Source organism: Barbatula barbatula (genome assembly GCF_947034865.1).
Source record: "Barbatula barbatula genome assembly, chromosome: 3".
NCBI lineage: Eukaryota > Metazoa > Chordata > Actinopteri > Cypriniformes > Nemacheilidae > Barbatula > Barbatula barbatula.
In genome coordinates this window covers 12270971-12297031 of record NC_136764.1, presented here as the reverse complement: position 1 = coordinate 12297031, position 26061 = coordinate 12270971, and the positions used below count along the sequence as shown (strand labels likewise).

At 38.2% G+C, this 26061-nt stretch overlaps 4 protein-coding genes across 10 annotated transcripts; 1 reads left to right on the top strand and 3 right to left on the bottom strand.

Moving 5' to 3' along the window:
* Positions 1-362: 362 nt before the first annotated feature.
* Positions 363-5956, bottom strand: cUnh1orf35 (chromosome Un C1orf35 homolog). Of its 5 annotated transcripts, none has more exons than XM_079452925.1 (9): positions 5515-5956; positions 5255-5391; positions 4035-4185; positions 3904-3949; positions 3729-3808; positions 3530-3602; positions 3341-3414; positions 3075-3197; positions 363-2084 (listed from the first exon to the last, which is right to left on the bottom strand). In XM_079452925.1, exons 2-9 carry the CDS (start codon positions 5349-5351, stop codon positions 1841-1843), a joined length of 888 nt encoding a protein of 295 aa, XP_079309051.1. In that variant the 5' UTR covers positions 5352-5391; positions 5515-5956; the 3' UTR covers positions 363-1840. The 5 variants fall into 5 exon arrangements, with proteins under 5 accessions (XP_079309051.1, XP_079309054.1, XP_079309050.1 ...); XM_079452928.1 differs by having other exon boundaries at positions 364-2084; positions 5255-5382; XM_079452924.1 differs by having other exon boundaries at positions 364-2084; positions 5255-5468; positions 5547-5956.
* On the top strand, positions 4564-11654 carry guk1a (guanylate kinase 1a). Of its 3 annotated transcripts, none has more exons than XM_079452930.1 (8): positions 4564-4827; positions 8522-8635; positions 8877-8918; positions 9256-9352; positions 9472-9610; positions 10214-10298; positions 10398-10483; positions 10567-11654. In XM_079452930.1, exons 1-8 carry the CDS (start codon positions 4806-4808, stop codon positions 10600-10602), a joined length of 621 nt encoding a protein of 206 aa, XP_079309056.1. In that variant the 5' UTR covers positions 4564-4805; the 3' UTR covers positions 10603-11654. The 3 variants fall into 3 exon arrangements, with proteins under 3 accessions (XP_079309056.1, XP_079309055.1, XP_079309057.1); XM_079452929.1 differs by lacking the exon at positions 4564-4827 and adding an exon at positions 5714-5871; XM_079452931.1 differs by lacking the exon at positions 4564-4827 and adding an exon at positions 7765-7830.
* A 1352-nt stretch (positions 11655-13006) lies between these two features.
* On the bottom strand, positions 13007-17570 carry ipp (intracisternal A particle-promoted polypeptide). Its single transcript, XM_079451917.1, has 10 exons — positions 17461-17570; positions 16567-16946; positions 16182-16393; positions 15847-16066; positions 15189-15344; positions 14936-15103; positions 14726-14863; positions 14531-14653; positions 14033-14253; positions 13007-13940 (listed from the first exon to the last, which is right to left on the bottom strand). Exons 2-10 carry the CDS (start codon positions 16901-16903, stop codon positions 13716-13718), a joined length of 1800 nt encoding a protein of 599 aa, XP_079308043.1. The 5' UTR covers positions 16904-16946; positions 17461-17570; the 3' UTR covers positions 13007-13715.
* A 432-nt stretch (positions 17571-18002) lies between these two features.
* Positions 18003-23059, bottom strand: LOC306891897 (NACHT, LRR and PYD domains-containing protein 12-like). The gene is made up of 5 exons (XM_079452519.1): positions 21309-23059; positions 20927-21100; positions 19166-19339; positions 19006-19052; positions 18003-18930 (listed from the first exon to the last, which is right to left on the bottom strand). The coding sequence occupies exons 1-5, from the start codon at positions 23039-23041 to the stop codon at positions 18638-18640; spliced, it is 2421 nt and encodes an 806-aa protein (XP_079308645.1). The 5' UTR covers positions 23042-23059; the 3' UTR covers positions 18003-18637.
* Positions 23060-26061: the final 3002 nt, after the last annotated feature.

Here is a 26061-nt window from a genome sequence, read left to right as displayed (position 1 = left end):
ATACTTGGATCATTTCTTTTTTAGTAGTGATACATTTTTATGTTATTTAAAGCATCTGAAATGTACACAATTTTTAGAAATGTATATTTATTGAAAACTTAATATGAACAATTACCAGTTCTGTCTTAAAACGGATAAAATGGTGTTTCTGTAAAGATGCCAATCTGCTTATACAATCTCTAAATTGCTAAAAATAAGGTTGATTTATCAGTGTGTCACTAGGTATAAATACTAGTTTTTATCGATTGCTCTCAAAACTCAAAAGTTTTTCAAACACCCATACTTGACAATGTAAAACTAGTTTATTTTAAAGTTTATATGCATGTTATAAACTATGTTATAAAGCGCCATGCAACATCAGTTCTCAATATGAAAATATTTTTTTATTTGAGTTTAAAAAAAAGTTTAAAAGCATGTACATTTTAAGGAAAACTAGTTAGATCACAATTCCGGGCGAACTGCATACTTTTCTCGAACAGTTCCATTTTGTAATCTAAACCTTTTTATAAAAATAATGCACACCAATAGCCTGGGTTCATGTAAAATAAAGAATTCAACTCTTGGGTGCAGATGAGTGAACTTCAATATAAAACATGGACAAACTGAAAGCCTCTTTGATAGATGATGTTTAGCTGAGAGGTGGGCAGACTGTAAGTGTGCCTGGTGTAAGTGTGTTCTCTACTGTCTCGCTGTCATTAATCTCCACCGAAACGCCCTCCGGCTCTCCAAACACCTCCTACGCCTTCTCAGCAGAAGCACTTTAATAAGTGACAAATAGGATCTGCCGGGCCTGTGCGGTCAGCGGGCTGGAATCAGGCACCGGGGCGATCTGGCCAATGAGGGGGAGGGAAAGCAATCTAGGACAACGTTCCTTTGGCCCGATTAGGCTGCCATGGATAATGCAGCCAAGCCATAATACATGGTAGGGAAGGCATGATGGTGGGAAAAGGAGGGGTGCCGCTCTCCAATGCTCCATCTCATTGGCTCTCTTACAGGGTGGCTTTTGTTCAGCCCACTCCTGCTGCTCCAGCGGCTTGGGGTTTGTGTGTGGCACTCGGGCCATCCCCAGGCCTGGATTTTTGCACTTGTCTTTTGTCTGCGCCTTGCTCTTTTCTCGCACGGCCCCAGGTGCCAACCAACAGAATGCCGCCTTTCACTGCAACTCAATGCAAATACAAACACTCGGCTCTATTATAGCGGCAGGAGCACATTCCAGCAGTCAGGAAGCAGAGCTCAAAATAAGGACAAAATAGATTGAGGAGTTTAGAGTTGAGTGTAGCCGCAGCGACATGCCAGGCCAGGTCGCCTTGCTCTACGTGAAATCAAGCCATGTATGTGTTGTAAAAACGGTTTATTTTACATAAATATACATAGTACTGTCTGGAATAACCTGCGGTTGCACCTGCTCATTAAAATCATCCTCCCAGAATCAATTTTATTATTATATTTTATTTCTATTAATGCAACATTTGGGAATTTTCATTGGCTCAACACTAATTCTACGCCATTTTTTCACTAAACCGCAATACAAATTTAATTTTTTCAGACAGTAATCAAAATGTTGAAAATAATGACAAATGTCTTATTCTGTTTTGATTTTAGGGTAGACAACATGTTTTGCTACTGTATATAGTATCCAAGCGAAATGCAGTCAAATTGTCCAAAATCATGATGATATACACGCTACAAGCCACAAGACACAACACGTCTTTGAAGTTACCCAAAAACACAGAGTGCTACATTTATAACTGTGCTCTGCCAGGCCTTGTTGCCTTAGTTGACCTGAGTTTCACAAAGGGGCTGCCCATATCCTTAAAGGGGAAAAGGGGGCTCAAGGGCATCAGTCGTCTGAGTCGCTGTCGTGGCGCCGCCGGTGGCTTTGTGCTATGGATCCTTGTCCGGCACGGTGGCCACCAGCGGACGAGTCCATGTCGTGCCGATGGCGGCGATGCTGGCGGGTGGGGGTCGGTGTCCTGCGGGCGGCCTTTGGCCCCCCTCCTGAATGGCTGTCATGGACTCCGGCTCCACTCTGACTGCTTCTTGATGGATTAGGACCGCGGTGGTCTCTGGGATCTTTTCTCCGCCTGGGGAGGACAAAACACACCTAGACAATCATTTATTCTAGGGCGAGTCTGGGAAGTTTGGTTGTGCTATAGAGGACGATAACCCATATACAATATGAGGAAAATACATTCTCCGTCTAATGTCACAACTGCAGATCTATATGCATATTTTGTATGTATTTTACTTAAACCCAATTAGTTATCTTAAGTCTTAGTTTATCTTTAAAAAGTCAACTATTACTTTTACCATTAAAAATGCTCATTTTGAAATTGTGCTCACTAAACTAGCAAACTTCAGTTCTGTAGCTGATAACTAATGCTGCTATGTAAGTAGCATTCATAGGCATCATTTCTGGGGCACTCCATTGCACTGAAGGTAATGCTAAAATGAAACAGGACAATAAGGAGTTTTAAATGATTGCGACTTATTTACATAAAAAATGCTGGCCAATTATTCACTATTTTGAACAATATTTGTAACTATTTTATACAATAATATTCAAGTAAGCAATGTATGGCATGCAACATTAGACTATTGCAGCATTAGCCTTTTAAGTGTGCCAAGTTATAAATACATCACTTATAAGTTTGCATTGTAGTTCAGATGCTAAAGACAGCGGCTTATAAGACTAACTATACAAGTAGTAGACAAAAGGCCAGCTCACTACATTTACATTACATTTAGGCATTTGGCAGACGCTTTTATCCAAAGCAACATACATTGCATTATCCTATACATTTTAGATAGGTCTCTGCAACCCACAACCTTGCATTGTTAACCACTGAACTACAGGAAAGCACTAGATTCTGAAAAAGTTATATTATTTACTTCAAACCCAACAAGGTTTTAACATGACACTGACTTGAGAACATTGGCCTTTTTCATCTGTTGCCCACAACAAGAAAAAACGGAGATGTCATTGAGAGAAGTGCGTTACAACATCAATGATTATTTGGCGCCCTCTTGTGATTCGAGCGTGCCATTTTCCTATAACAAAAAAGGCCAAATACCTTTTACTATCGCTTTCAGAGTCTGAGGACGAGTCCCTTCTGTGATGCTTCTTCTTCTCTTTTTTCATCTTTTTCTCCTTCTTACTCTTCTTTTCCTTTTTGCTTTTCTTGCTGCTCTCAGATCTATAATTAATGTCAGGATTGGAAAGAAATTCAAATGTCACTGTTCCTGTAATAGTTTTTTTATTAAACGTTGTTTGAAAAATAGCTTCTTAGTTTCATTAAGAATTTTCTAACAAAGTCAAGAATATCTGTATGTATTATACCTCTTATCTCCATCACGTCTGGTCTCATCTGGCATCTTACTCGCAGATTCTGGCAGTCCAGCAGCTTTGTGATGCTGAAAAAACAATTTACTCATTTACTGTAATTAAATGAGTTTCGAGATATCATTATAATGACACATTAACATTATAAAAACTATATTATCTGTAAACTGCCTAATGCCTACATACCGTAAAAACTGGTAAACCCAATTTTTGAGCTTCCTTTTCTTGCTTGGATAGCAGCATCCCTTTTTGCCCGAAGCTAATGAACATCAACAACGAGGTCTCATCATTAAACTGTGTAACCTCCAAAGCAATGTAATGTTACAGAATATTGCTGTTTCCTAAACTGTCACAGTAAACATAACATACAGCGCTGAGGGTTTACCTGGAGCTGCCGAGTCCAGATACCCTGTCCACGTCACGCTCTTCTCCTTCACCTTCTCTCCTGCACACATCTGCTAGATCCTGCCGACAATCACATCAGGAAAAACATACATCACAGTATGTTATAAGCTACAAATGATTGAAATGCCAATGCTTGGATGATAATAAACACAAACCTCCTTTGTAAGACCAGTTGGCTGTCGTTTGATTGTTTTATGGCCCCTAAAACAGAGAAGACAGGAATATTAAGAAATGTCTAATTATCTTACTTTACAATCCACTGATCAGTCGATCAAACACCACTTACAGTGCTGCCATCATGGCCTCGTGTTCGGCATCCCGTACCGCTGCCATCTCTTGCTCTTTAGTCAAGGATGTCCCACCTTTTTTATCCCTGGAATACCATGACAGATCTTTCCCTTTCTGCCAGCGACCAACGGGTGCCATGAGGGAATTTCCTTTAAAAAAAGAACACGAGACATTGAACCGAAAATATCACATTTTTTCTATATTATTGATGGCAAGGTAAGTTAGGATTTTGTCATGTGTTAGTATTGCTCTTGTAGCATCAACATTTATATTTGAACTTATGTTTTACACATATGTACAAACTTCCACACACAACGATGAGTGTATGGAAAAAGATGAGCAAGCAACATTGTAGGTGAACCAAAGGGAAGTAAGATGTCCTGCTACCGTAAGTGAGCTTTTTAATCATCATACTATTGCAAAGGCCGATCCAAAAATATTCAACTGATGTCACGTTTGTCCCGCTTAATAAACACTTCTGGAACAACGGTCCTCTAGTATAAATAATATTACCAATATTAGTTACCACGTGACGCCACGCATGCGCCGTAGCATGCCACCTGTTGGCCGCTAGAACGAAAGTTGCCAGGCAACGTCAGAACGACCTGCTTAATATTCACGAGGAAGACCTTTGCCATAGTAGGAAATAATCGACGAGCTGCGTGGGTGTCCCGTGCGAGTCTTCCCTGATACTTTAACTGGAAAGTTCATCACGCCACACAAAAATCACAGCTGTGTTCAAAAATTCAAAGCCTTAACAGCCGATGCAATGAGAGATTACACAAAAGACGGTAAGAAGACTTTTCGAATGTTATAAAACAGGATTTATAATAACGAAACGTGGTGGAAAGGTCAATCTGACATGGCACATAGAATAGTAAACAAACTATAGCAATACTAGCATTGCACATGAGTTTGCAATAACCTTAAGAAATGCATTCACACACTCTTTATAATTTTGCTTGAATAGCCAAAGGGTTATTTTGTCTATATGCTTTCAAAACATGTTGCCAAGTCTGTTAGCCTGTATGAAGCTAACGTTACACGACGGACAAGGCAGTAAACTGATCACTAATCAGCAAGTGTTAACTAATGCAAGAATAAAAAGGGCAAATAAGATCGCCTCCATAACTAAAACAAAACAGAATTTGCAGCAACAGAGTTGACTCGGTGCCTAGAAAAGGCTAACGTTACAGCCGATGCTAGTCGGGAACTCACCCAAATAATTTTCCCGGTGTTTGTCCACTTTAACATCGTCCCAGTTGAATTGGTCCTGGCCGCCTCTCACCCCTCCAGACCTCGATGAGCCGAACATAATTGTTGCTCACTGAGACACACACCGTGCCCTAAAAGTGCTAAGATGTATTTACACGTGTGTTGTAACTTAGAAGAGTCAGGCCTGGGTGCACTTTAACATCCGGGCAACTGCCTGCTTTAAAACTGAAAGTTAGTTTAATTTGGAAACAAATCATACATACCTTATCAACGTTGAAAAATATCAACAGCCAACCTTTTTCAGTACGCGACGACAAACAATTGTTCTTTTCGACATTTGTGTGGTGGTTTCGTTAAGAATATAGATTTCCAAATCATTTGCATTGTATTGTTTTGCGCTTTCGCATTACAGCGGAAACCCGGATGTTCTAAAGATATGTACTACGCGCGCCTGTAATTCGCGTCGCCGTCTGATGACGCCACATAGGCGTTGGTAATGGCTCTCATGCGAAAACAATTTACCTTAGATAGTTAGTTAAGGGGAAGGGAGAGAGATATCATCCCATTTTACTCTACTCGGTTTCCGATGTATGTGAGGTTTATGTCCAGACTTTTTTCAGGTGAGTTTGAATGAGCCGACGCTTAAAATAATAGAAGATGTTCGCGTAGCATGTCGCGGCTGTCGTCACTTCAGTCACTTGCATCATTTGCGTCATCCTAATTTAGTCATTTAAATGTGTTAGTAGTTAAAATGTAAAAAGCGATTGCTTTTCATGATGTTCATGTTAGCTATTTATTTATTACATGCTTTTTCTGCTAGACGGCGAGCCTGCAGATTTTTGACAATAAATGGGATGCATGTAATGCACGTATATAAGTGTGTTATGTATTACATTTAAAATAATAATGTTTTAGGGAATGCATTTCTGGATTTTATAAAACATTTAGCGTGTGTGGATGTTCAGTGGGTTACAAATCTGAGATCAGAATTGGAAAAAATGCTTTTATGGTACAGTCTTCTGATCTAGTGTTAGATTACATTTACGTTACAGAAAGAGAGAAAATAATACGGTTTTTATAATGATTATGAATTTAACGTGTTCCTGTTAAGTAGGGTGCACGATAATCATTTCGATGGTATCTGTTTCCTCCAATATAAAAATGTATACTGGAAAAATGTAGTATGTAGATTCACATTTTAGTAGATTTTATGAAAATTAATTATTAAAATAAACGTAATATAATTATGTTCCTGTTTTTAACGAAAACATTTAGCAAAAATAACTAAAGATTGAAATCTGCTAATTTGGGTTAAGATTTTAATAATGTTTCAAATTATTAAGTAAATCCAATTCAATTTTATTATGTTTAACCCATTTAAATTGGTCAAATTAGGTTCAATTATTTATTTTGTGTTGGGACTACTTGTTGTACTTGAATTATAGCAGCAAATATTACTTAAAAAATGTTTGTGCAAATTGTTACAAGTAAATTCTACAAGTATTTATTTTCATTGTAAGCCGATTCAATAAAAATTCCACTGATAAGTGTTCACAGAGTTTGTGAGATCGATAATTCGATAACCCTTGTATGCTCTTGAAGTTATTGCATTGGCCTAATTAGACCTTGTGAAGTCAATAGGGAACGTAACAGGAATATTAGACACTCATAGTAGTGATCGTATGTCAATAGGAAGCACTGTATGACTTGCCTAAAAATGTCACAGACTACATGTGATGCATCGCGATTTAATGTGGTGATTCAATTACATACATGTCTTGTGACAGTAAACTGTTTCAAAACACTGACTCTTGATACACGTGATTTGATAAGCAGATGAGAAACCTGTTCTTGGAAACTGTTTCATATTCATAAGTCTCCAGGAATTTCATCACGTGGAAAGGAAGTCGTTTAACCCGAGTGATCAACATGTAGAAGAACTGGCTTGAATTCTGTTTGTGTGTTATTTTATGAAGCACAGAGAGTTGTGTTTTTTTACACTCAGAAGCCTCCAGAATTCCCAATGCCATTACCTTCAAGAGCCTTATGCCGTTGACAGCTGTGTTCGCTTGGAAACATCACTTTAGTTCTAGTTCTAGAATAGCTATTTTCAAATCGTAAATACTATTTGAGGATCTTTTCCAGTGTTGTCATTGGATGTCCTGCATTGTGATGTCATTTTTAAAGGTACATGCTAAGTACAGAGATCCAGTGTGTAACTGTACATTTTCATTCGATTTTGACACAAATTCCCTTATTGTCGATAACATTATTTAGCATAGATTTTAAAATTAAATATATAAAATAAATCTTTAATTGGAAATGGCATAAATGGCTCTTTTTGGGTCATCGCATGCATTTTTTTTAATGCTGAGTTTGTATGTTTGTCTCTATGTTTTTATGTCATGGCAGTGACTTGTACAAAGAGGGCGGGGTTGTTGAACCTGTTCGGTGAAGCTGATTGGTGCAGCATATTATCAACACAATACACACACACACATTTAGATCAGACCGAACCCTGCGCTTGTTTATAGCTTTCTCTGGTGCACACCCAAGTGACACATTAATACTTGAGCAAGGTAAGCAACACACCAATTGTGTGCTTTTAGAATTTATTAGAATTACATTTGAAATATTGTGTAAGTCTGCAGGCTAATATTTGATATCAAAGAAGCTTCAGCATCAATCTTCCAAAGGACTGTAACATGTTGTCGGCTTTAATGCTTAATTGAAACCAGTGACAGGGTTATATTTCGGTTATTTGACATGTATTATATGGCTTGTTTAAATGTTGTGATGGTGGCAGTGCTGCAGGATGCGGCTATTTCCGCACATTCGTGGGTTGTTGTATTAAACAACCCTCAGGGAATTTTCTTTAACTGGAGCATGAATCAGTAGTTGGAGCGAACAAACTATACTGCTGTTAAAGTCTTGTTGACACATGGCAAGATTATCTCACTACTTTAATGCTTAGGTCCTGTTTCTATATTAATATGATGAACTTATTGGAGAACATCCTTGGTATCAGGAGGACATGCAAAGGAAGCAAACAAATACTGTGTTTTGCGTGTTACATATTTGTTCTTATCTGAAATGTAAACAAGTTAGATGTTTCTACAGAGATTTACATCACCTTAAAAACAGATGATTGAGTTGTACTTCAATTGACTGTATTATTGAATTCAGCTTCAATGTGAAAGTAAAAGTGAGTGCTATCAATAAACTGTCTAACGCACACTTTCTGTTTCTGTCTGTCTCTTGTGACCGCAGCGATGGCTGGACCGAGGCCTGTGGTGATGACCGGGCCCTCTGGGGCCGGGAAAAGCACTCTGCTTAAAAAACTTCTCAAGGAGTTCGATGGCGTGTTTGGCTTCAGCGTTTCTCGTAAGTCACATTTGTGATATTGCACAGCAACACCTCTGTGCTGGAAGCTGTTTGGGAATACATTTTAGTACAGAATATGAGCAGTGTAGTATCGCAAACCGAACATTGTCATTTTTAGTCCAGTTAAAATCTTGAGTCTTATCAAGAGTAAGATTGTATTAGTCAATGAAAACAAGAGAAAAACTGAAAACCTTAACCTAAGGTAATAGTATATGGAAACCTAGATCTGTCTTTTTACCAGATACAACACGAAACCCCCGTCCAGGAGAGGAGAATGGGAAAGGTACGGTTTCGATTTTTTGTTGAAAATGATTTAAATTGCTTTCCTGGGTTGGATCCCAGGGGATAGCATATACCTATGTATGAATGTGTAGGATAATGCTATGTAAGTCGCTTTGGATAAACGCGTCTGCCAAATTCCTAAATGTAAATTGTATGTTTTTAATTAATAAATATAAACAGCCTTGTGGCTAGTCGAACTCAAATGCAATTTACAACACATTCAATTTTATTTATTTATGGTGGCTAATGATATTGTAATGAATTAATGGTTATTTTATGTAGATCTGTTTAGATACTAGCACTTACATACTTTATATTCGGAAATCTGATATTTACAGATTACCATTACGTAACCAGGGCAGAAATGCAGAAGAGCATAGCAAATGGCGAGTTTATTGAAAGTGCAGAATTTTCAGGGAACATGTATGGAACAAGGTACATTCAACCTCTTCAGTGAATCATAGTACTAATATTGTGTTTTTATAGGATTTTGTTGTCATTGAAACTGAAAATTTCAGTGTTTTACTGTAATATCATCTTTGTTTCTGTTATAGTAAAGCAGCTGTTCAAGCTGTTCAGGGTCGAAATTTGATTTGCGTTTTGGACGTAGATATGCAGGGTGTGAAGAGCATCAAGCGAACTGATCTCAATCCCTTATATGTGTCTGTACAGCCCCCGTCAATGGATGTCCTGGTAAGAAATGCTTTGAAGCAGCCTTAAAGTGATAGTTTACCCAAAAATGTGAATAAAAAACTTTTGGCTTGAAACCTGTATAACTTTCTTCCTTACGCAGAACACACAAAAGAAGATAGTTTGAAGAAAGTTGGTAACCGAACAGCACTGGCCCTATTCAACTCTATTGTATGATCACAAAACCAATGCAAGTGAATGGGGGCCAGTTAACAGCATTCTTCAAAATATAATTTTTGTGTGTTCTGCGGAAGAATGGAAGTCATACAGGTTTGAATTGCCAAGAGGCTCAATAAATTATGAAAGAATTTTTATTTTTGGGTGAAGTTATGCCTATTCTTTATTCATATAATTAAATTCATTAAATAAATTAATGGTAAAATATGGTGTGGAAGAACGTCAAATGGAAATATGGGAATTACGTAGTTTTCCAAACATTTATTTGTACTGTCTACAAAACTGAATTTAATCTTATAAACCCTTAGAGAAATGATTTTTAAAATTGTAATGTAAATTCAGTTTCTGGTATCCCTTAGCTACTATTATGTTTACATGTTTTCATGTCATTTGATGATTAATGAACTTTGTTGTATTTTTTTTCCTCAGGAAAAACGATTAAGGGACAGAAAAACTGAATCTGAGGAGAGTCTACAAAAACGTTTACATGCAGCAAAGGTTGACATGGAGAAAAGTAAGTATTAATTGCCATTCCAATCTTTTTTAATTAAATGCTCTTATAAAGTTTTTTCTGTCTCTTGTACTAGCAGTAACAGCTCTATCCATATTTCAGGCAAAGAGCCGGGATTATTTCATGTGGTCATCATCAATGACGATGTTGATGTAGCATATGAGAAATTAAAAGATGCTCTTCTTCCGGTAATTTGTTTTCAGTTTTAATGTTTTTACTTTGTTTATTTCTGTTTATTTATTTAAATTCCACCTGGTTTCTTTTCAAACAGGAAATCCAAAAGGTCAATGTGTCGAACAAGGCTTAAATGAGAACACGACGGGTAGCCACGGTGCCCTGTATTTATGACCTTACTCCCATCATAAGGATAGTTTTCAGATCAGAACATTCCATTCAAGATTATTTTTTGGGACGTTTATTTAATACTCTAACAGCAGCTGAACATAAACGACATTCACATATTAAAAGGTGCAGATTATTATTTAATATTAAGTAGATGGTGAAACTACTATGTTATTTAGAGACTTTATTTCCTATGTAAAAAACGTCAAAGATTCAACCAGGATACACTCAGAACAATCAAGTCCTTTGTTTTTTAAAAATTTGTTTTGATATGCTTCATATTTTTTAATAAAGGAAAACAAAACACAATGCAATGTTGAAATGGCAGACTTGACATGTATGTTCACATGTTTGTTTTTTATGCTGATGATCTCTTATGATAACTCCTGTAAAAACGTCTACACACAGGTACAGATGAGCAGTTGTCATTTCTAATGTTTTTCAAAATGACTGCAGATACACGGTGTTGTCATCTGGACATAGTGTGTTACAATGTAAATCTGAACAAACGTTGTTTTTTACTAATGTAGAAGAGGCATTCTGCTAGTTTTCTCAATTCCATAATCGTGTACAGGTGTATATTACCTGAAAATTGTAATGTTTACCAGCTCTGAAAGTTTTACGAGGGTGTTAAAGCCAATGTTGGCATATTCTAAACACAGCCATCAGTCGTATCACATCATAATAGTGAATTTGCTTCATTGTTCATCCATTGAAAAAGCCTTTAGTCTTACAGCTTTCTTAGGAGAACCATGTTGATACCTGTTGTTTTTTAATGTGTTTATAATTTCTTATATTTTTATAAAGTCTTATTTGCTTGTTTTTGTTTTTCTTTATTGCAGTTATTTTCATTGATTATTCTCACAGTTCATCAAAGGCACTATAACACATAAAAAATTACTTTAACTTTCATTTTTTAGAACTTAAGTTTGTTTTACGATAATACGAATATTTGAGGGTGAAATGTTATGTTCCCGACGGGTGTTTTGTTTCAGTTTAATAAAAAAGTAAAATAGAGTCATATGGACAGATTCATTTTATGTACTTTTTTTTGTTTACACACTTGTTTTTATTCGCAAATAAATGTATTGTCTAATAGTGCCTCGTACCAAAAAACATGTGTCTAATTGGTGTTTGGTTAATGTAATGTGAGGATGTAATAGCTCAGTTTTAAAATGTCTTCTGTTTGTGTCTTTCTATTGAGCACATACACTTGCTGTTGAGCAGAAGTGTGTCCGGGCCCTATGAACTGAACTGTAGTGAAGTACTGTATGTTGTCTCTCTATTGCATTAGAGGTAACAATTGAACAAAGATTTTCATAAAATAGCACACTTATTTTAAAAAACGATTAAACCCGTTTTTAATTTCCACAATAAGCAGATCATATGTAATGGAACAGCTTGCAATAATTTTGAAAATAAATGTATAGGTGTCCACAGAAACAATCGTCTGTCTTTTCTAGAGTTTATGTGTACCTCTGAGCTTCATTCCTTTTAGCATCATTTAATTCTTTCAAATATTTATGTGATTTATGTAAAATCTGTCTGAGAAATTCATTTACTGTCTACATTTATAAACCAAATGTCTCTTATTCTAAAACAATTTACAAGTGTTAAAATACTACACCCCTACAACAAAGTTTGATATGGTCTGATTATTCCTCAGTGGGATTTACATTGTTACATATTTTGTTGATGCAACAATTACAGCAGGATGGGAAAGATGTTGAACATGTGTGCTAAAGAATGCTTTAAAAGCTAACTGAAATAAAAAATAAGATTTTGGTCAGAATTTAATATTTCAAATCATTCAGATAAACTTGCATAAAGACAAAAAAGATTACAAATGTATGTCTACAGTCTTTGGTATTCAGTCCATTAAAAAATTATTAATTTCAATCTTAGCATTTATGGTGTAATGTTGATCGACACAAAATCCATCACAAGAAATATTAAAATACATGATTTAGTGTGATTACATTCTTTAACCAAAATTATTTGTCTACGTTTAAATTCAATATTAAGCTGCATTACTTTGTCATGGCAATAAAGTTCCTATTTTACACGTACTGTATAAGCTATTTCGTCTCTGTCAAAAATGCATAACCTTAGAGTGATTTAAAGATTCATTTTTGGCAAAGGTTATTTTTGTCAAATGTTTTCTGAATATGTATTCAAAACATGTTCATTGATTAAAATGATTTAAAATCAATTTCCCCTGGTGCAAAATTTTGCCTCAAATTGAACAAAATCCTTATTTTGTTGTACAGCAAATCCTCAAGACTTAATCCAAAGTATTAAAGAGAGCATTTACAAGTATGTCAGTCTGCTACTTCAAATAAAATATTGGATTAAATACACATTTCAGCTGCTAGAATTTCCATTTATTAAAATATTTTACAAACAGCTTTACACAATTTTTAGATTATGAAAAACCAAAGACAAAAAAGTTATAATACAAAGAAGTGCAACATGTAACAAATGAACATTTTTTAAATGAGAGGCAAATGTGAAACTGCATATCTATTTAGGGCAAACTATTTTCAAAGTACAGAATAAGCGGAAATGTATTGCTAGATTATTTGCACATCGTAAACGTTTTCCTTGACAACAGTACAGAAATGAGATGATAACACCACAAACAAACACACACAAACATTTTGACATAACAGAGCACCGTGGTACTGCGTGACCTTTCAAATCAACTAGAGCACCTGTACGGAGGATCCTTATATTTCAGAATCATTTACAACATTTCAGATCCTTTACAGGTCGTACATTTAAGTTAAACTTTAAGCGTTACGAAGAGCTGGTATATTAAAGTGTGGTTTGCCAGTGGCCTTGCAGTGACAAATAAAGACATACTGTAGAAGTGGTGTTAAAAAGTCTCTTGATAAAAAAAGTCTCAAACTCCACCCTTTGTCTCAGTTTATCACATCTGATTTTACCCGGTGTCTGTATTCACTTACACTAAAAGTGATAAATTAGACACTGTATTATGTGATATACGAGATGAGTTGAGCAGTAAGTGCCGGGTCAGAGAGTTTACATTAAATGTCATCGGCCAGAAGCAGCCAATCAGAGCACAGCCGCGCCCCCATCACAACGACTGGTGATCATGTTACCGATCTCCGTCCAAGTGTCCAGGTGAGGGTCGTAGATTTCGACCGAGTCCACGGTTACTGGTGCCGAAAAGTCTCGACTGGAAGTCCGACCGCCCACCGCGTACAACAAGCCGTTGACTGCCGTGACTGTGACGCCAGCCCGGGGGACCGCCATTGATGCCACCTCCACCCACTTCTCCTGTAACATCATACAGTCATAAGCCACACTTTAATCAAAGCATTTGCATTGAATGCATTTGCTAATATGCATAAAACTAAATCTAGTCTTACCTCCTCCAGACAGTATTTTTCCACAGTGTCCAGTGACCCCAGAGCTTCATTCCAGCCTCCTACAGCATAGATGCAGTTATTTAGACTAGCCACACCCACATAAGCCCGTCGAGTCACCATGACAGGAAGGGCACTCCAGCGGCAGGATATAGGGTCATAGACCTCAGCCGAACGCAACTCTGTACCCTCATCACTGATGCCGCCAATCACATAGATGAAACCTGAAACGTTCACACACACAACATCTCAATTCACACACTTATGATGTCTATTTAGAGTACAGTTCATTATAAAGCATCTTATGATGTCTATTTAGAGTACAGTTCATTATATAGCATCTTGATTTAAAATTCCAAAATTAAACATTTTAAATGAAGTTATGACTCAAACCGTTTGGCTTTGTATACCCATTAATAAACCTTGTAAAATGTGGGTTTGATAAACTTTTTCAAGTCATTGACAGTAAATGTTTAACATTACTTATTTGCATGGTTGTACCTTGCAGTTCACAGCAACCAAAGTAATATCGAGGTACGGCCATGCTTCCAATAACCTCCCACTTATTATCAGTTGGGTCATATCGCTCCATGGTCTTCCCAATCTCTGAGCCAATCCAGCCCCCTGAAACAGTACACAATATGATAATACAACATAACAATCCTGAATCAACACAAAGTATCTGAATTTTCTTACCAAGTGCATACAGAGCTCCATGACACGAACAAACCCCCACCCCACAGCGAGGGTAGTTCAGAGATGCCACTGCTGCCCACTGTTTAGTCACTGGATCATATCGCTCCGTACAGTCGAAGATCATGGAGTCTTTTTCTCCTTTTGAAACAAAAAGATATGATTCCAAAATCAACGTACATAGTAATGGATGATGTTACAAAAAACCCTCACCCCCAACCACATAGATCATGCCCTCCAGAACTGCAACCCCGAGACCACTGCGGGCCTGATGCAGTGAAGACACGGTGGTCCAGTACTGACTGAACGAATCGAAGCGTTCCACACAGCTCAGAGCCCGACTGTCACTCCAGCGGCCACCCTGAAGACGAGTGTAACCACCTAATGACAAAAAACTTATTTGAGACCAAAGCAGAATTAAAGCCAGCTTTTAATTTTCACATCTGACCGAATGTAGTTCACGCACCAATGGCGTAGAGGTACTTGCGGGCTTTTCTCCTGGGCCGGGTTTTAGTCATTTGCAAGATATTGAGTGATTTGCTCTCTTTAGGGGACTTGTTGACTTCCGTGTACTCTCTCAGCAGCGTCTGTAACGCCACTCGCAAACTGAAGTCAGAAATACCTGTCAGGGAAGTTTTTACGTCACCACCATGAAGTGAATACAACAGATATAGACTAGACCAGAGCTTCCCAAAAAAAACATACCGAAAGCCCCCATAGGTTTGTCTTGGTAGTAAAACAAAATAAATATACAGAGAATACAGATATTCATTAATTACCAGTTCATAAGGGTTTCTGGTTTTAATTTTGTGATTTTAAACTTGTGATGCAAAAATTTGTAAATCATATTCTGGTGAAGGTAAGTAATATATTTTAAAACCACAAATGCTAGTCAGTTCATGAGTCTATTACAATAAAATTCATTTTAAGTGAATGTTTTATGATTTGAATTGGCTGTATTACACAACTCCATCATGCAATATCTCCATGCCCCACTAGGGGGCACTAGCCCAAGTTTGGGAAGCACTGAACCAGACCTCTACATTCTTACATTTTGTCTGATCAGACAATTTGAATACATGAATCCGTGTTTGTTCTCAGTTGCTGAGAACGCAGTCACTCACCCTCTATGAACTTGTAGAGTCTCTGTGGAGACAGCAGAGGGAAGCGCACAGGTTCCAGGACCTCCACCACGTGCTTCTTCCTGTGTGGGACATCATGGAGGAGCCAGTCCATAGCAGCGGTCAACACCTGATACTCGTCTTCAATCCTGAGCTCCTCGCTACGCAGCAGCTTCACCAGCTGATCTTTAGACAAGCTGGAGAACTCCTCTGAAGAGCGAACCTGATGAAACGTAGATCATATCCGAATAAAGTCACCACTGTTATGAATCAGAATGCTTTGCTAACTGAGCTACAGGAACGAAGAGGGATGAACATTAACGTGAGTCTAAACTGACCTCTAGAAAATGAACGTGGATGTAGTCTTCAGTGAACTGTAACAGCTCCATACAGCCGATCTGCTCCAGGAACCGATAGACCCCCACACAGTTGGAGGGGTCCATGTGAGCCCGGAGGAAATCTCCACATATATCCACCACATCACTCAACTGCAGCATGTCTGCGGCCACCATCACCTCCTGTACAATGTCTACTGTCACATGAATACAGCCTGTGAGAAAGAAATGAATTGTTGTGTTTACTTTTAGTAGTTTAACGCTTACAGTAAACTAATACTAGTTCTTGCGTCACACTTTTGAACCAACAAAGCCCACATCTTTACCTACTTTAAATTTCAAGTTCTTAAAGTGACAGACAAACACATACAGTGTAACATCAGCATACCAGTGTAAATAAATTCCAGGAGCATTTCAAAGACATCCGCTTCCACTCCCGCGATTCGAACCTCCTCCTCACGGGCTTCGCTCATGGCACCTGAGAACAGAGCAGTGAAGTAAGGGCCGCTGGCAGCCAGCACCAGCCTGTGGACCCCGAAAACTCTGTCCCCCACCAGCAACTTCACGTCGCAGAAGTCAGAGCGTAGACGCATCTTGTTCATATGAGCGAGCATGAGACCAGCGTGTCTCTCTGAGGAGTGAATCCCACGTTCACACGCCACCCTGGCTTCATCTCCTGCCGCAGGATGTAGTGGGGAAAAGAGTGATGGACCCGTATAGGACATGATGTTTCCAAATGGACAGATCAAATGGACACTGGTCTTTTACCTAACAACACACAAACACATATAATGGAGAATCTTTCAGCTGACACTTATACAAAGTGATAGTGTTGGGTTTCCAATTGAACAGTTATCATTAATTGTCTCAACTTATTTTCCTGCGGAATGAATGATGTTATGGATCAGAATCAAGGATTGTCGTGTTATAACAAACAATGTAGTTGAAATGTTGGGGTTTTGCATGAAATGACACTATAGGCTATTTATGTTACCAGAACTCTATATCATCCATTCACAACAGCTTGACAGTCACTCCAAGACGAAACTATGAAGCATATCTGTGAGAATGAAGGGATCAGGCACCGCACCAGACAACAGAAATATAATTAAAGTTTTTGTGGACACCTATTTTCATCTGGTTATAATAGAATTGCGACAATATATTGGACATCATTGATATCACTTAAGCTCAAACTGAAACGCGACGATCATCGAGTTCATCATGCAAAATAGTGAGGTGGGCAACAGACATCTTCTCCGGTCAACAGAATTAGACTTACATATTTTTCGATTATTTTCTCCCCCGCATTTTTTCGTATGAAAAAAAGACAGGACACACTTCCGCGAACTCATCGACTTTTCCGCCATCGTCATTTCCACCTGTCAGACCAAACTAATCGACGTCGGATTATTGGAGCTTTGTGCAACAATTGGTGTGCAACGTTACATGTGAATACATTTTTGCTCGAGGAAACACTTATGCTAAAAAAAATTGTTGTTTTGTGTAGAATTGTGTAGTTTTTTTAATCATGTCATGTGTTTATCGTCATATGTTACAAAATCAATTAAACCTGTTGTAAATATTTCGGTTAACATTCTGATAGATTAAAATCTTGTTAGGATATATAGATGTCTTCAAACATGCCACATTTCCAACTACACACAACAGCAATCACTTAAGACATAGCATTATCGTCGTCATAATAATAATACATCTCATAAGCAGGTGTCAAGAATAGGACCTGTTCCATATTCATACAAAGCACTTGAGAAGCTTGAGAACAAGTTATGAGACAAAATTTACGACAGAAAAAAGCTACTAAATGTAACAGTCTTTTTTTAATCAGTTGAATCAAATTGTTAAATTGCAGATCAATTATTAAGTTCTTTATTACTCATAATTTTCCCAGTATATGACATCCATTTTCATCAGTAAGGATCACATACCACGTGGTTATGATCTTCCGTCTTTCTTGTATCTTAAATCATCATACTTACATAATTCATGTTTCATGTGAACTCACCGATTATTGTGACTTTGTATGTACTCAATGCAGTATATATGCTTACTGCGTGAAAGCGGGGCTAAAAAAGAATTACTGTAACTGCATTGCTTAATAGAACCACACAGATTTAAATGCGTCATGATGATTAGAAGGAGATCCAAAAATCAACCCCTTCAGCCCTTCGGGCTTATTCTTTCAGTAAGTTGTGCGTGTGCTTTCTTCTCACAAATGACACAGAGATACTTCGGATTCAAAAATACTAAATCCAGCATAGAGGGGTTCGGTGAAGGTAGAGTAATATGTGTGTAAGTGAGTGACCGTGTGTGTGTCAGAAACGTTGTAGAAGGACAAAGTCCCGGCCGGCCTGTCCAGATACACTCCGATTGTGTTGGAGTGAGCTTCAGGGCCAGGTATTTCTGTGGGAGTGCTATTGTGCCAAGCAGTTAGTATCTTACCCGTACAGAAAAGACTCCACGACTTTTCCCAAACTACAGTGGCTCTCTCCTTTCCTGCTGATTCCTTTATATGTCACTGATATATGAACAAACTTCCCACTCCATTCAGCCTCCCAGTAATGACGGCCAGTCAGACTCTCTTTACACAAAACCTGCTCAAAGTGCTCAAATCTATCTGGATGATTAGGATACGACTGTCTCTCATTTACATGTGTGACTTTTTTGTTCTCATTAGACTGAATGAGATGACTGTGTGTTGTGTTTAGATCCAGCGTGAGATCACAGGCATCTGTACACAAGAACACAGAACATGTATAAGTCAACAACACATCAATAATGGCTAAAGGTTTGTCTGTAGACCTACATTTACGCAGTGTTTGTCTGATCCTGGCGGGTCCTCCCTGATCCACACTACAAGACACAAAAATATTAAAACTAGCAACAAATGCTATTCGTTGAGCTTAATTCGTTTTGAGCCCAGAACATGTCTTTCCCCTATCACAAATTAGGTCTACCCCTCGTACTTGAGTTTCTCCAGTTTACAGCAAGGATCCTTCAGGAAATCAGACAGCAGCTTTACTCCCCAATCTCCTGGATGATTGTAGCTCAGATCCAGTTCTGTCAGGTGTGAAAGATTTGATTTCAAAGCTGAAGCCAGATCGTAACAGCCTTGTTTTGTCACCATACAGCCTGATAACCTATAGTTTAAGGAAAGCAAACAAAATCTAAACTAAAAGAGATGGGGTAGATAAGGCTCAGTCTACATTATAATGAGACCTTTTCAATCAAATCACCACCATAAATGTTAAAGGGATCGTTCACTCAAAAATATAATTTCTGTCATCATTTACTCACCCTCAGATTGTTTCAAATGATGTTTAAATGTCATGAGATCTGAGATCTGTTTGGTTACTGACATTCTTCCAAATATCGTCCTTTCTGTTAAGCAGAACAAATACATTTATACAGGTTTGGAACAACCTCAGTGGGTGTAAATGGTGACAGAATTAAAATTTTGGGGAAAGCTGGGCTGCAAAAGGGAGCCTTCAACTGAATATTGACCGGGGGTTCACCTCCCGGTTCAACGATATAGCAGTGTAGGGTTCACTTGATAAATGTAGTAGGTTGTAGTTCTTAAGTGACTAAGTTTCACCAAATGCCAAATAGGGAAAAGTGAGAGCCCCCTATTAAGCCACTATGTTCTGCTGCCACTGCAGTAAACAAACCTTGCCTGTGGATGGAAAACCACCTTTCGAACATCTAAAAGTGATTGTTCACCCGAAAATGAAAATGCTGTCATCATTTAGAAATTAAATGGTAGTCAAAAGGCACCCAGAACTGTTTGTTTTCTTAAATTCTTCAAAATATCTCATATACAATATTATTTTCTTACTATGGAAGTAGATTATGTTTCAGAACTGAAAATTGCTAACCTTCTTTAAAAATATCTTTCTGTTCAACCGAGGAAAAGACATTAATTTAGATTTGAACCTAAGGTGAGTAAATGATGACAGAATTTTAATTTTTGAGTAAACTGTCCCTTTAAAAGTAGAGATGCACCGATTGACCGGCTGGTAATCGGAATCGGCCGGTTTTTCTCATGATCGGTCTGACCGGTGACCGTCACAGCCAAGCGCACACTCAATGTAGACGACGCAAAGCTCGCAATTTGTAATGTCTGTCCAAAATACTAAGGTGTAACCACCACAAAAACCTTCGGCACAACAAACCCAATAAGAAACTTAAAATCGCATCACACAGCTGAATATGCGCAGTTTGAACAAGTGAAAGCGGCTAACGCTAATGCTAACTCTATGCCAACCACAAGTCAGCAGCCTCTTCTTTCATTGGTATGAGCAGTGAAAAGACTAAAGATATTACGAAGACAATTATGGAATTCATGGCCCTTGATGACCAGCTATTATATACAGGAATTTATTTTCAGATGTTCAACTGTTATTTCTACCTTTTTCAAGTCACACAGCCCTTTATTTTGTTAAGGTGAAAAAATCCTGTTATTTAAATATTTAATTTTTTTCATTAAAGTAAAGTACATTTTTGTTTGCATGTGCTTTCAATTATAGTTCTTAAAATGGAATCGGCAAAAATCGGAATCAGCAGGTCACATTTAAAACAAAAACTGAATCGGTCAAGAAAAATGCAATCGGTGCATCTCCACCTAAAAATTATTTCTTTTTGCAGTGTGCAATTCTCAAAATATGGAATCCTGTAAAATGTAATGCAACAATAAAACCATCTTGTCAAACTGGCCTGTTGTTACACACCTTAGTATCTCCAGTTTACAGTTTGGATTCTTCAGTCCAGCCGAGAGCAGTTTCACTCCTGAATCCTGTAGGTCATTGTTACTGATATCCAGCTCTATCAGGGCAGAAACGGGTGATTGAAGAGCTGAGGCTAGAATTTCACAACACTGATCAGTAAGTGTGCAGCAGTTAAGCCTGAAAGAAAGTTTCACACACAGTATGTTCAGCATTTATAAGCATTTACAAATTAAACACACGAAACACAATTTCAGTAATCAATAACTAATTAATAATCAATACTGTCATTTGACTACAATGTTGAACATGATTTTGGGCGACTGCACCATGAACAGTGATGTGTAGAAAAAGACATTGAATTGATATGAAAGTTGAAAATACACACAGAGCTCTTCTGTAGTTTATCACAGTCGGTAACAGTCTCCTTCTGCCCTCCCATGATGTGTTGTATTTCTTTAGGTCGAGCACATCCATCGCCTTCTCTGACATCTGAAGCATGTAGGCCGTTGCTGAGCAGTGAGAAGGAGAGAGTTCGTTCTCTGAGTGTTTCTCTGACGTCAGAAACTCTTGAATCTCTCTACTGAGGGTCTGATCGTTCAATTCAAGCAGACAGAGGAACAGATTGATGGATCTGCCAACACTAAGACCTTTATCGTCTTTAATCTTGTCTTTAATGCAAGTGATCGTTTTCTTTATGCTTTCTGCACTTTTCTCTGTGTTCGTCAGCAGATCCTGTAGGAGTCTCTGATTGTTCTCCAGCGAGATTCCCAGCAGGAACCGGAGGAAAAGATCCAGGTGGCCATTCTCACTGTCAAGAGCTTCGTCCACGACTCTTTTATGCAAATTATGCAGCGAATCGAAAGCTTCTTCAGTGCGTATCAAGTGACAATAAAACACATAGAAAGCTGCCAGAAACTCCTGAAAGCTCAGATGTATGAAGCTGTAGATCTTCCTTTGATGATTCACAGATTCCTCCTTAAATACTTCTGTGCAAACGCCAAAATACACAGAGGCTTCGTTAACATTTATGCCACACTCTCTCAAATCCTCTTTATAGAACATCACATTGCCTTTCATCAGCTGTTTGAAAGCCAGTTTAGTAAGTTTCAAGATCACTTCTCTATTTTTCTGCTGGAGTTTTTCAACATCAACCTTGTCATACTTCTGATTCCTCACATTAATGTGAATGAGCAGAAAGTGTGCGTACATTTCAGTCAGGGTTTCAGGAATTTCTGCACTGTGATCTTGCTTCAGGATGTTTTGAAGAACAGTGGCTGAGATCCAGCAGAAGACTGGTATGTGGCACATGATGTAAAGGCTTCTGGATTTTTTAATGTGTGAGATGATTGTGCTTGCCTGTCCGTCATCACGGATTCTCTTCCTGAAAAATTCCTCCTGAGGGTCAGAGAATCCCTGGATTTCTGTCACACGGTTGATGTATTCAGTTGGGATCTGACTGGCTGCCGCCGGTCTGGAGGTTATCCAGATGAGAGCAGAGGGAAGCAGTTCTCCTTTGATGAGGTTTGACAATAACAAACCCACTGATGATGTCTCGGTCACATCAGAAACTTTCTGGCTGCTCGGCAACATCATTTTAATTCTGCTTTCATCCAGACCATCAAAGATGAACACAACTTTACATTCATCATAAATCTGTGAGTCCAGATCTTTCAGTTCAGGATGCAGGTCAAGTAGAAGTTGGTGAAGACTGCAATGGTCATCTTTAATCAAGTTCAGCTCTCGAAATGAAAGCACGAACATGAAATCTACATCTTGATTGGCTTTTCTTTCAGCCCAATCCAAAATGAACTTCTGCACAGAGAGTGTTTTTCCAATTCCAGCAATGCCTTTAGTAAGAACAGTCTTTAATATTTTCTTTCTTTTCTTTTCCCTCCCCTCATATCCTGGTTCAATTAATGGATAAAAAATGTCATTGCAATTGATTGGAGTGTGTTGAAAGGTCTTGTAAATGTTCTCCATCTGTACAACCTCATGTTCTTCATTCACACCTTTGCTCTCACCCTCTAGAATGTATAGTTGTGTATAAACCTGCCTCAGGAGGGTTTGATTCTCTTCTAATATGATGACCTCAAATATGCTCTCATACTTGTTTTTCATGCTGGTTTTGAATCTCTCTTTGACCAAATCAACAATACCGGCAGAACCAGACCCTGCTGTAACTTTACGTAGGCTTAGAACAGGACTTGGTCTAGATTTCTTCTTGTAATAGGCACAGTCAAAGTCTCCTGAATGACCTGATTGGCAAAACAAGCTATTGCACATTGTGTGTCCACAGCTGACAGAGACCAGGGGCCTCATTTATAAAGCTTGCGTACGCACAAAACGGGGCTGAAAACATGCGTACGCCAGTTCCTGCGCAAAAGGTGGGATTTATAAAGAAAAACTTGACGTGAAAATATACGCACATCCACGCAAACTGTGACCCATGCGTACGCACATTTTGAAGACTAAGCAGTTTGGCGACACTGATGGTGAGCTGAGGGATTGACGGTAGATTAATGAAATTAAACACATTGAACTTGAAAAGTTGCGCATATAGACCTATCCATATAACCATAAACATACTAATCACTTTCAACCCTCATTATGCGTCCTAATCATAAAACATGCATGTCCACAATACCAATTTATATAAATAAATGGTAATAATCTATCAAATAAAAGTGCATCAATTTAATTTATTTTACTTTCATTTGCTAATGATCTAAGGGTGGGCGTATGGGTTTACCACTCATTGTCTGATTGCTATGACAGGTGTAAAGGCTTGAATGTGATCGCTGTAAACATAAATACTACGGTGAAACCCCATCTACGACATGATGGATGCGCTGGCATTGCTGGAGGACTATGCCAATGGCAGATTTAGGAGGGAAAGGGTGTTTAGAGACCGCGAAGATTTTCCAGCCCACGATGATGACTGACTAATAAGCCGATTTAGATTCCCTAGAGCCATGCTTTTGAATCTGTGTGCTGAATTGGGGCCAACATTACAAAGGCAAACTACACGAAACCGCGCCATCCCGGTACCATCACAAGTCCTGTCAGTTTTAGGATTTTTGGCAACCGGGATTTTTTTCATGCGCAAAGCTTGATTTGGAAATTTATAATTCTGTTAATTTGACATAAGTCTGGGATTTCACAGCCATCACTGAGCTCCTTATGCCTGCTGTTTTGAAAGGGATTATTAAAATGACAAATCGATACATAAAGTTTCCTTACACTATTCGGGAACAGGCCAATATCAAAAGGCCATTTGCAGCAATGTCCGGATTCCCAAATGTAATCGGTGCAATTGACTGCACTCATATTGCTATAAGATCTCCACATGAGAACGAGTACATTTATGTGAATCGAAACGTGCATTACATAAATGTGCAAGTTGTTCGTGACGCCAATACTATGGCTACCAAACAAAATAAATTTCCTTTCCTCCACCTCAGTCACAAGAACCTCTCTGTTTCTGTGTCTGTGAAATTTCTCTTTTTCCCCTTAGTTTCCATTGCTGCTATTATCACGCATACAGAACCTCTTGCTCATTAAGATGCACGGCCATTCATGAGGTGATTTGCATGTGCTATATATGGTTGAAAAGGGGCGGGTTGAGGGCGGGATGTCGATTTTTTTCACGTGCGCAAATTATCAGGTAGGCTGTGATTTATAAAGTGAAAATTGCGTGCAGGTGTGCGTACGGACGGTTTTATAAATCTGATTTGTTTTTTGCGTACGCCATTTTTGGCTTTTGTGCGTACGTACACTTTTAGGAAGGTTCCTACGCACAGTTTTATAAATGAGGCCCCTGACGCAAAAAAAATCATTTACCGCCCTTTCTCCGCCCACATTCAACCATATATAGACAATGCAAATTACCTCATTAGCCATGCATATATTAAAGGAGCAAGGAAATTTGTGTTTTTAAAAAAAAATCATGGCAGCAATGGAGAGCAAGGGCAAGAAGCGAAATTATATATACATATAATTTGCACATTTATTGAATGCACATGTTTGCGATTCACATAAATGAATTCATCTACATATGGAGCCCTTTACATATGGAGCAATATGAGTGCAGTCGATTGCGCCGATTACATTTGGGAAACCGGACATTGCTGCAAATTGCCTTTTGATATTGGCCTGTCCTCCAACAGTGTAAGGAAACTTTATGTATCGATTGGTCATTTGAATAATCCCTTTCAAAACTGCAGGCATTAATGAGTTTAGGGATGGCTGTGAAATCCCAGACCTATGACAAAGTAATAGGAATGGTAAAATCAATAAGGTTTTGCTTAAAAAAAGGTACACTTAGTTACCTGTCGCCTATTTCCTGCTGATATGTCCCGGTTGCCAAAAATCCTAAAACTGAAAGTACTTGGGTTGGTACCGGGATGGCGCGGTTCCGTGTTGTTGGTCTTTGTAATGCTGGGCCAAGTTCAGCACACAGATCCAAGATCATGGCTCTAGGAAATCTAAAGCGGCTTATTAGCCACTCATCATCATGGGCTAGGAAATCCTCACGGCCCCTGAATACTCTTTCCCTCCGAAGTCTGCCATTGGCATAGTCTTCCAGCAGTGCCAGCGCATCCATCATACAATATGCACTTAAATGTTGCTGCAGTAGGCAATTTATGTTTTCAGCGATCAGATTTAATCATTTACACATTATCACATTAATCACATAATGAGTGATGAGGCCTACATCCATTTAAGAATGGAAGTGAAAGAAATAAAATTTACGTACTTTTAGCATATAGTTCCTTTTATGTCTTTAAACTAAACATACATGTATGTATCTTTAGGACCCATAATGGTGATTTAATGTTATTAAGTTGGCTTGAGAAAGCCAACTTACTGAAATCCTATGTAAACTTCTTCTTCTTCTTCTTTTTCTTATTCTTCTGACCCAAAATTTTTCAACTGTAACTCCTCCTAGAGCTTTAACTCTACAAACTCCGAACTCGGGTCAGACCTTCAGACTGTTCTGACTTGGTGTGCTATATCTTTTCAAACTGATTTGATTAAAAATTAATATTAAAAATCATAAAAATCCCATAGACTTACATTGCAGAGTGCTCAAATTGAGCCAAAACTACGGTGGGCCATTAGTGTACAAGCCAAAAACT